General features: G+C 40.4%; 1 protein-coding gene across 1 annotated transcript; it reads left to right on the top strand.

The window, feature by feature from the left end:
• The first annotated feature begins 4,872 nt into the window (after positions 1–4,872).
• Positions 4,873–10,718, top strand: SMG8 (SMG8 nonsense mediated mRNA decay factor). Its single transcript, XM_043583903.1, has 4 exons — positions 4,873–6,693; positions 7,447–7,592; positions 8,643–9,515; positions 9,943–10,718. The coding sequence occupies exons 1-4, from the start codon at positions 4,905–4,907 to the stop codon at positions 10,138–10,140; spliced, it is 3,006 nt and encodes a 1,001-aa protein (XP_043439838.1). The 5' UTR covers positions 4,873–4,904; the 3' UTR covers positions 10,141–10,718.
• The last annotated feature ends 553 nt before the right edge of the window (positions 10,719–11,271 follow it).

The following is an 11,271-nucleotide window of genomic DNA, read 5'->3' as shown; positions in this document are numbered from 1 at the left end:
CCTTGTTTTTACCCTCTAAGTATACATCCCTAAATGCTATGGTTTATTTTCCTTGTTTTTGAACTATATAAATAGAATCATACACTATATATTTTGTTTCTGCCTTCTTTCAATCAATATATTTTTTTAATTTTTTTCTTTAACATTTATTTATTGTTGAGAGACAGAGTGCGAGCAGGGGAGGGGCAGAGAGAGAGGGAGACACAATGCGAAGCAGGCTCCAGGCTCTGAGCTGTCAGCACAGAACCCGACACAGGGCTCGAACCCACAAACTGTGAGATCATGACCTAAGCCGAAGTCAGACGCTCAACAGACTGAGCCACCCAGGTGCCCCTAATCAACATTTATTTTTAAGATTCAACCATGTTACTGTGTAATGCAATAGATCACTTATTTTTGTTGTGTAAATATAGTTATTCATCCTATTGTTAGTGGACATTTGGATTGTTTGTAGTTTCTGGCTACTATAAATCATGCATGCCATTATGAATATTCTTGAACATGTACACATGCGCAAGAATTACTCTAGTGTGTATACCTAAGAGTGGAACTGCTAGATTTTAAAACATGCCTAGGGGCATCTGGGTGGCTCAGTGGGTTAAGCTTCTGACTTTGGCTCAGGGCATGATATGGTTAGTGAGTCAGAGCCCCATGTTGGGCTCTCTGCTGTCAGCACACAGCCCACTTTGGATCCTGTGTCCTCCTCTCTTTGCCGCTGCTCGCACTCTGTCTCTCAAAAATTAATAAACGTTAAAATAAAGTAAAATAAAATTAAATAAACATGCCTATTTTCCAGAACGTGTCAAATTGGTTCCCAGGTGGTTGTACCAATCAATTCATGGTCCCTTCAGCAAAGTAGGAGAGTTCTTGTTGCTCCCGTTTTCTTCAAGGGACTCTTTTTTTTTTTTTAAAGTTTATTTATTTATTTTGAGAGAGAGAGAGAGCAAGCACAAGCAGGAGAGAGAAAGAATCCCAAGCAGGCATCGAGTGTGGAGCCCAATGCGGGGTTTGAACCCGATTTGAAGTCAGACGCTTAACCTACTGAGCCACCCAGGTGCCCCAAGGGACTCTTAAATAATTGACTTTTCAAAATTTTGTTTACGTGGGAAATCTGTACAATGTTTACAGTTAATATATACTATTTTTCCTGGATTTATAAGTCAAAGAATTGTTGAGATGATTTTAAATCAACAAAATCACATACTAAACATAGCATATAATCTACATGGTGAGGATCACAATATAATTTATGTTGATAAACGTGGACTTTCTCATTTTACTTGGCTTTTCAAAGAGAGGTAGGATCTGGACGTGTAGAAGTAGGGAAGGGAATAAGTAAAAGGCAAATAAGCAAGCAAAATATTTTTAAGTTTATTTACTTTGAGAGGGGGTGGGAGAGCAAGCAGGAGCAGGGCAGAGAGAGGGAGACAGAATCCCAAGCAGGCTCTGCACAGAGCCCAACTTAGCACTTAAACTCACTAACCCTGAGACCATGACCTGAGCAGAAATCAAGAGTCAGACACTTAACTGGCTCAGCCACTCAGGTGTCACTAAATGTATTGTTAAAAATTCTTTTTGTCGGAGCTCCTGGGTGGCTCAGTGGGCTAAGCGTTGGGCTCTTGGTTTTGGCTCACATCATAATCTCACAGTCTGTGAGTCTGAGCCGCACATTGGGCTCTGCACTGACAGTGCGGAACCTGTTTGAGACTCTCTCTCTCTCTCTCTCTCTCTCTCTCTGCCCTTCCCCTGCTCTCTCACATGCTCTCTCTCAAAAATCGATAAACATTACAAAAATTTAATTTAAAAAATTTTTGTAATGTTTATCGATTTTTGAGAGAGATGGAGACAAATGAGAGTGGGGAAGGGGCAGAGAGAGAGGGAGACACAGAATCTAAAGCAGGCTCCAGGCTCTGAGCTGTCAGCACAGAGCCCGGTGTGGGGCTTGAACTCACAGAGCTGTGAGATCATGACCTGAGCCAAAGTCGGACGCTCAACCGACTGAGCCACCCAGGTGCCCCTAAAAATTTAATTTTGTAATGTTTATTTATTTTTGATAGAGAAGAGGGGAGATGGCAGAGAGAGAGAGAGGGAGACACAGAATTTGAAGTAGGCTCCAGGCTCTGAGCTGTCTACACATAGCCCAATGCAGGGCTTGAACTCACAAACCATGAGATCATGACCTGAGCTGAAGCTGAATGCTTAATCGACTGAGCCACCCAGGTGCCCCTAAAAAATTAAAAAAAAAAAAAAACATTAAAAAACCCACTCCTACTCCTTTCTGAATTCTTGTTAGTAAATAAAAGTTGGTTGAGAAGCCTAATATAGCTTAATTTATTAAAACACCATCACCATGACTTAGGGTTCCATCTTTCCTTTGAGAATTAAATGAGATAATTCTTTCCCCCACCCAAGTTTTATTTAGATATAATTAACATATAGCATTGTATTAGTTTAAGACATACAACATCATGATGTGATATATGCATATATTGCAAAATTATTTCCACAGTAAATTTAGTTACATCCATCACCTCATATAGTTACAATTTTTTGTGATGAGAACTTTTTTTTTTAAGTAAATTCTACCCAAATACGGGGCTCAAACTAAACATCCTGAAATCAAGAGTCTCAAGCTTTACTGTCTGAGCCAGCCAGGTGCCCTTTTTAAGATGTATTCTCTTAGCAACTTTCAAATATACAATACAGTATTGTTAAGTATAGTCACTATGCTGTACATTGCATCCCCAGACCTTACTTACCTTAATACTGGAAGTATATACCTTTTGACCACCTTCACCCATATCTGCACCCCCCACCCTGGCCCAGCAACCACCAGTCTGTTCTCCATTTATTATTTTTTTTAATTCATGTTCTTCCTCCTTTTTAGGTCTATTTATTTATCTTGTTTTTTTAAATGTTTATTTATTTTTGAGAGAGAGAGAGAGAGAGAGAGAGCGAGCAGGAGGGGGGTGGGGGACAGAGGATCTGAAGAGGGCTCTGCACTGACAGCCATGAGCCCAATGTGGAGCTTGAACTGATGAACCATGAGATCATGACCTGAGCCAAATTTGGATGTTCAACCAACTGAGCCACCCAGGAACCCCAAGTCTATGTATTTATTTTGAGAGACAGAGACAGAGAGAGAGAGCATGTGAGCAGGGGGAGGGTAGAGAGAGAGGAAGAGAAAGAGAATCCCAATCAGGCTCCACGCTGTCAGTGCAGAACCCAACAGGGGGGCTCAGACCCATGAGCTGTGAGATCATGACTTGAGTCAAAATCAAGAGTTGGACACTTAAGCAACTACTGAGCCACCCAGGTGCCCCTGTTCTCCATTTCTATGACCTAGGTTCTTTTAGATTCCATATATAAGTAAGATCATACCTAAATGAGACAATTCTTGATAAGGATTTAACACAGAGCCATACACAAAGTAAATGATCTGTGCTTATTATTATTTTGTCATTATTTGACATCACAAGAACTCATTAAAAACAAATTATCCAATTCCATTTCTATATCTTAAAGCTAAGAGTATTTAAAAAAAAATGAATCTAACCATTCAAACCTCCAATCAACTAAATCAAATATTGAGTTAAGGCTTTCCACATTTTTTTTCAAGGAAGCATTGTTCAATATTACAAGTTGACAAAAGTGTTCATTGTAGAAAATTAGAAAATCGATAAAAATAAAAGATGAAAAGTACAGCATAGGAAGTATAGTGAATAATATTGTAGGGGTGCCTGGCTGGCTCAGTTAGTGAAGGATGTGACCTGATCTCGGGGTTGTGGGTTTGAGTCCCATGTTGGGTGTAGAGATTACTTAAAAAAATAATATTGTAATAACTATGGTGACAGAAGGTAACTATAATTATCACAGTGAACATTTCATAATATATTTTGAATCACTCTGTTGTAATGTAATGTCAACTCTACTTCAATAAAAAAAATTAATTTTAAAAAATAAAGAGGGAGGCACCTGGCTAGCTCAGCTAGTAGAGTGTGCAACTCTTGATCTCAGAATTGTGAGTTCAAGCCTCATATTGGGTGTGGAGATTACTTAAAAATAAAAAATCTTTAAAAGAAAATACAAAGGATATCTACCCAAAACCTGCACATAGATGTTTGTAGCAGCTTTATTAATATTTTCCAAAACTTGGAAGCAATTAAGATGTATTCTAGTATGCAAATGGATAAACCGTGGTACGTCTAGGTAACAGAATATTATTCAACACTAAAGAGAAATGAGCTATCAAAGCATGAAAAGACATGGAGGAAACTTAAATGCATATTACTAAGTGAAAGAAGCCAATCTGAAAAGGTTATATACTGTATTATTCCAACTATATGACACTGCAGAAAAGGCCAAACTATGGAGACAGGAAAAATATCAGTGGTTGCTAGGGGTTGGCAGAATGAATAGTTGGCACACAGAGGATTTTTAGGGCAGTGAAACTATTCGTTAGCATTTAGTTGAAATGCATGCTCTGATTCGGTAGGTCTGGATTGGAGCCTGAGATTCTGCATTTCTAACTCCCCCTTCGTCCTGAAGACTACACCTTCTATATCAAGATTTTAGAGTTTAAACTGAACCATTTTTCCATTTTTGCAAGTCACTTGACAAGCTTCTTTTGCAGTGTTTTTGTACTGCTTGAAATGCAAACCAGCTGTTTCCACTTTTTTTTTTTTTAATCTCTCAATTCCCACAGTCCCCGGTTGAGGAAAATCTTAAACCGTCGTAGAGGAGTAGGGAAAACCGCAAAAACCAGGAAAGGATGAGCGAGGTGCGGAACCTAAAAATGAGAGGAAAGCAGGAACTGAAGAAGCGGAGGAGGGATTTTAAAGTTGGACGAAAGCCGGTTAGGTTTTCAGGGCGGACCGGAAAGAGTCCAAAGAAGTCTCTGCACCATGGCGGGTCCTGTCAGCTTGCGAGAGCTTCTAATGGGCGCTTCATCCTGGACCGGCTCTGAAAGTCCCGAGGGGTCCCCTACAGAGGGCGGAGGGAGCGTGGCTGGTGGACCCGAGCCTCCTTGGCGAGAGGATGAGATCTGCGTGGTAGGAATCTTCGGCAAGACGGCTCTGCGACTGAATTCCGAGAAGTTCTCACTTGTGAATACGGTTTGCGACCGACAGGTCTTTCCCCTCTTTCGCCACCAAGATCCTGGGGACTCAGGGCCTGGAATCAGGACCGAGGCTGGCGCCGTCGGGGAGGCTGGTGGAGCCGGAGACACTGGGGCTGGGGCTGGGGCTGGGGCTGGGGCTGGGGCTGGGGCGGGGGATTCAGTTCGGGGAGGTGTAGCTACCGCTGAAGGGAACCGAACTGAGCCAGGCTCCCAGGATTACAGTCTTCTGCAGGCCTATTACAATCAAGAAAGCAAAGTTCTTTATCTTCTTCTCACTTCCATCTGTGACAATTCCCAGCTTCTGCGGGCTTGTCGTGCCCTTCAGAGTGGGGAAGCAGGAGGTGGCCTCTCTTTACCTCATGCAGAAGCGCACGAGTTCTGGAAGCACCAAGAGAAACTGCAGTGTCTCAGTCTCCTTTACCTTTTCTCCGTTTGTCACATCCTGCTTCTGGTCCATCCCACTTGCTCTTTTGACATCACGTATGATCGAGTATTCAGAGCCCTTGATGGACTGAGACAGAAGGTACTGCCCCTCCTCAAAACAGCCATTAAGGATTGTCCGGTTGGCAAAGACTGGAAACTAAACTGCCGACCTTGCCCTCCTAGACTCCTTTTCCTCTTTCAACTCAATGGAGCCCTCAAAGTGGAACCCCCTCGGAGCCAAGACCCAACTCATCCAGACAAGCCCAAGAAACATTCTCCCAAAAGGAGACTGCAGCATGCCCTGGAGGACCAGATCTATAGAATCTTTAGGAAGAGTCGCGTCTTAACTAATCAGAGTATCAATTGCCTCTTTACTGTGCCTGCCAACCAGGCTTTTGTGTACATAGTTCCCGGAAGCCAAGAGGAGGACCCAGTAGGCATGTTGCTGGACCAACTTAGGAGTCATTGTACTGTGAAGGACCCAGAATCTTTGCTGGTGCCTGCACCCCTTTCTGGGCCCAGGCGATACCAGGTGATGAGGCAGCATAGCCGACAGCAGCTTTCTTTTCACATTGACAGCAGCAGTTCCAGTTCTTCAGGGCAGCTAGTGGATTTCACTCTTCGGGAGTTTCTATGGCAGCATGTGGAGTTAGTCCTAAGCAAGAAAGGTTTTGATGACAGTGTGGGCAGGAACCCACAGCCTTCCCATTTTGAACTTCCCACTTATCAGAAGTGGATCTCAGCAGCTTCAAAACTGTATGAAGTAGCTATAGATGGGAAAGAGGAGGACCTGGGATCTCCTACTGGGGAGCTAACATCTAAGATTTTAAGCAGTATTAAAGTCTTGGAAGGGTTTTTGGATATTGACACCAAATTCTCAGAAAACCGGTGCCAAAAAGCTTTACCCATGGCCCATAGTGCCTATCAGTCAAACTTGCCTCATAACTACACAATGACTGTCCATAAGAATCAGCTTGCCCAGGCTCTTCGAGTATACAGTCAACATGCTAGGGGTCCAGCCTTTCACAAGTATGCCATGCAGTTACATGAGGACTGCTACAAGTTTTGGAGCAATGGCCATCAGCTCTGTGAGGAAAGGAGTTTAACTGATCAACACTGTGTACATAAGTTTCACTCATTACCTAAATCAGGTAGCTAAAATTTTCTCAGCATTTTGAAATCAAAACTGAGCTGTGTTTTTATTCTTTTTTTTTAAAGATTATTATTATTATTTTATTTATTTTTGTAAGTAATCTCTATGCCTAATGTGGGGCTCAAACACACAACCCCAAGATGAAGAGTCGCATACTCTATTGACTGAGCCAGCCAGGTGCCATTTATTCTTGTTTTAAGAGAGGCTTTTCACTATGTATTGATAATTATAAAAAGCCCCACAGAAATTTAGTTGAATCAAATTTAAGTTTTCTCTCCTGTTGTAAAAAGAAAATAACAACTATGACTACTAATTATTTTCTTGTATTTAAAGGATGATCCATAGGGGATTATTAAATTAGAATTATTAAAGAGTATAAAGTTTCAGAAATTTCATATTAACATTTTTATTTTGGAGTTTTTATTGAACTAAAATGAATTCATTGAAAATGTAAGGTCACCATGATGATGATAAAATGTACTTAGAACCCCTAAACATCTTAAAAAAAAAAAAGAAACCCTAAACATCTAAAACTTTAGATTGAAAATGTGTATCATTTTAAGAATTTTCAGTGCTTCTTCTGTTATGTGTATATACTCAAGGTTTTGTGTTTTTGGTGTTTGTTTGTTTTTATAATCTCATTTCCAAAGTACTGTTTGGAGAAATTTTGGGGTTAGATGCAATAGAATATAAAATAACTTTGACTCTGCATTGTGTGTGTGAAATTAACAGTAAGTGTTACGTTTTCCAGGAGAAAAACCAGAGGCTGATAGAAATCCTCCTGTGCTGTATCACAACAGCCGAGCTCGATCTACTGGTGCCTGTAACTGTGGAAGGAAACAAGCACCTCGAGATGATCCCTTTGATATCAAGGCAGCTAACTATGACTTTTATCAGGTAGACTCTGATTTTTTCATCTTCCTCCCTTTTTTCTTTCTTTCTTTCTTTCTTTCTTTCTTTCTTTCTTTCTTTCTTTCTTTCTTCCTTCCTTCCTTCCTTCCTTCCTTCCTTCCTTCCTTTCTTTTTTTTTCTTTTTAACTACCATCTAAGTACAAGTACATATTTTCAGAAGCAAAATATTTAGAAAAGTAGGGGCACCTGGGAGGCTCTCTCAGTTAAGCATCTGGCTCTTGATTTCAGCTCAGGTCATGATCCCATGGTTTATGAGATCAAGCCCCACAACAGGGTCTACGCTGACAGAGTTGAGCCTGCTTAGGATCCTCTCTCTCCTCTCTCTCTGCCTCTCCCCCACTCACACTCGCTCTCTCCCTCTCAAAATAAATAAATAAACATTTTTAAAAATTTTAATTAAAAAAAGTTTTTAAAGTTTATTTATTTTGAGGGAGAGAGCATGAGTGGGGGGAGAAGCAGAGAGAGGGGCGAGAAAGAATCCCAAGCAGGTTCCGTGCTTTCAGCACAGAGCCCAATGCGGCTGTTCGATCTCACCAACTGTGGGATCATGACCTGAGCCAAAACCAAGAGTCAGATGCTTAACTGACTGAGCAACCCAGGCTCCTCAAATAAATAAACATTTTTATTTTAATGTTAGAAAAAAATCTAGAAAAGTAAATGTGACTTGAGTGTGATATATAGACAAGGGAAAGTTCTTTATATGAACTTATTTGCTTACCCATTAACTTTTTTTTTTAATGTTTATTTATTTTTGAGAGAGACAGGGACAGCATGAGCAGGGGAAGGGCAGAGAGAGAGGAAGACACAGAATCTGAAGCAGGCTCCAGGCTCTGAGCCATCAGCACAGAGCCTGACGCAGGGCTCAGGCTCACAAATGGTGAGATTGTGACCTGAGCCGAAGCCAGACGCTTAACCGACTGAGCCACCTAGGCACCCCTTACCCATTAATTGTTAATCTTGCTTTTTAGAGTGAAGAATCTGTTATTTTAAATGAAAAGGTCACAGAGTTGTTTTGTTTTGTTTCTTCCTCCATAGCTTCTGGAAGAAAAATGTTGTGGAAAATTGGATCATATCAATTTCCCAGTATTTGAACCAAGTACTCCAGATCCTGCTCCTGCCAAAAATGAATCTTCTCCTGCCCCTCCAGATGCAGATGCTGATAAACTTAAAGAAAAAGAACCTCAAACCCAAGGAGAGAGCACAAGCCTGAGTTTAGCTTTGAGTTTAGGCCAGTCCACAGATAGTTTAGGTACCTATCCAGCTGATCCACAAGCAGGAGGAGATAATCCAGAAGTTCATGGTCAAGGAGAAGTAAAAACTGAGAAGAGACCAAACTTGGTTGATAGACAGGCATCCACAGTTGAGTATCTCCCAGGCATGCTACATTCAAATTGCCCTAAAGGTCTACTACCCAAATTCTCCAGCTGGTCATTGGTTAAATTAGGCCCTGCTAAGTCTTATAACTTTCATACAGGTTTAGACCAACAAGGCTTCATTCCAGGAACAAACTATCTTATGCCTTGGGACATTGTCATCAGGACTAGAGCTGAAGATGAAGGAGACTTAGACACAAATTCTTGGCCTGCTCCAAATAAAGCTATTCCTGGAAAGAGAAGTGCAGTAGTAATGGGAAGAGGAAGACGGAGAGATGACATAGCTCGAGCATTTGTGGGCTTTGAATATGAAGACTCTAGAGGTCGGAGGTTTATGTGTTCAGGACCTGACAAAGTAATGAAAGTAATGGGAAGTGGGCCAAAGGAGTCCGCTTTAAAAGCCCTGAATAGTGATATGCCCTTATATATTCTGTCATCATCTCAGGGTAGAGGGCTAAAACCACATTATGCTCAACTTATGAGGCTTTTTGTTGTAGTTCCTGATGCTCCTTTGCAGATAATACTAATGCCCCAGGTAAGAAATATGACCCTTTTCTGTTTTCAGACAAAAAATGCTGATGCTTGTTTTGATTGTTTTTTAAAAAGTGCAGGATAATATCTAATATTTCATTAAACAGGTCTTAATCTTAATTACCTTTTATACCTAATCTAGTTCTTGAAAAATAAATTGCGGGTGTATTTCTCAGTTCACACCATCAATTCACATTGTTTAGTTCAAAGGCAGAACTTAAAGTTAAAAATCTGTAGGAAAAAAAAAGAAAAATCTGTAGAAAAATAGGATAATATTTGAGACTCAATAATGTAATTTTGGATATGATTAGTTTGCCTATTACCTGCTTAATCTTATATGCTCTTTGAATTTACTGTTTGTTTAGGCACTTATCTTTCAGGTATTTCTTAATGAAAAATGCAAAAATAAGTATATTGCCTTTACTTTTCAGGTTCAACCAGGCCCACCACCATGTCCAGTATTCTACCCAGAAAAACAAGAAATCACTCTTCCACCAGATGGCCTCTGGGTTTTGAGATTTCCTTATGCATATGTGACTGAGAGAGGACCTTGTTTCCCTCCTAAGGAAAACGTGCAGTTAATGAGTTACAAGGTGCTCCGTGGAGTTCTTAAAGCAGTAACACAATAAGTGTTTTATAGCCAGTTCCATCTTTTTTTTTTAATTAAAAAAAATTTTTTTTTCTAATGTTTATTTATTTTTGAAGGAGAGACAGACAGTGTGGGGAGGGGAGGGCAGAGAGAGAGGGAGACACAGAATCTGAAGCAGGCTCCAGGCTCTGAGTCAATACAGAGCCTGACGTGGGCCTTGAACCCAACCCGTGAGATCATGACCTGAGCCGAAGTCGATGCTCAACTGACTAAGCCACGCAGGTGCCCCTATAGCTGGTTCCATTTTAAGGCTGATGTTTGATTTTGCTGTGTATGGGTTTGGTTTTTTTTTTCATTTTGTTTCTTTGTTTTTGTTTTGGTACGTGTATGCTGTGTTTCCTTAAATACAGAATGTGCTTTGGTTACAGGAGTTCAGTATTGATACAATAGTTCCACTCTTTCATGATGTTATTGATATTTATTGTAAATGGGCCTGTACCTTCTTAATAAACATTGGTTCTTGCAGGAAAGGACATAAATATCTGGTTGATACCTTTGGGGTTTTTTTTTGTTTCTGTTTCACTGTCCATAATAAAACATGTTTCTATCATAACTGAATGTTGCCTAATCATGTTGAACCAAAATTTTGTTTTGGTTAAAAAATGATGTTTTAGCTGGGATTTTCCTTAAGATGCTGCTTCTGAAATTATTTTCAAAACAAGATGATCCAGTAGGTTATCTGGCAAAAGTATGAGGATTAATTGCAAAAAAAGCCCTATTGTTTGGCTCACAATTCTAGTACCTGAGTCAAATTGTTTTGTTTTTGCCATTTTATTCCTGGACTGATGCGATAGCATATTTTAAAGGAATGCTATCTGAAATAATACTTTTTTTTAAGGCTTTATTATTTTTTTAAGTTTATTTATTTATTTTGAGAGAGCAAGAGTGAGAGCAAAAGAAAGAGAGGAGGAGAGAGAGAGAATCCCAAACAGACTCTATGCTGCCAGCTTGGAGCCTGATATGGGGCTTGAACCCACAAAACATCAGATCATGATGTGAGCTGAAACCAAGAGTTGGCTGCTTAACCAACTGAGCTACTCAGGCGCACTAAGGCCTTTTTTCTTTTTTTTTTAAGTAATCTCTACACACAGCCTGGGGCTTGAACTCACAA

Source organism: Prionailurus bengalensis, chromosome E1 (assembly GCF_016509475.1).
Source record: "Prionailurus bengalensis isolate Pbe53 chromosome E1, Fcat_Pben_1.1_paternal_pri, whole genome shotgun sequence".
In the NCBI taxonomy this organism is placed as follows: domain Eukaryota; kingdom Metazoa; phylum Chordata; class Mammalia; order Carnivora; family Felidae; genus Prionailurus; species Prionailurus bengalensis.
This window is presented reverse-complemented; position numbering and strand designations above follow the sequence as displayed.

Coding starts and splice junctions, on each gene's coding strand:
- SMG8 (XM_043583903.1), top strand. CDS start 4,905: ATGGCGGGTCCTGTCAGCTTGCGAGAGCTTCTAATGGGCGCTTCATCC. Junction 6,694..7,446: donor TCACTCATTACCTAAATCAG/GTAGCTAAAATT, acceptor TACGTTTTCCAG/GAGAAAAACCAGAGGCTGAT. Junction 9,516..9,942: donor AGATAATACTAATGCCCCAG/GTAAGAAATATG, acceptor TTTACTTTTCAG/GTTCAACCAGGCCCACCACC.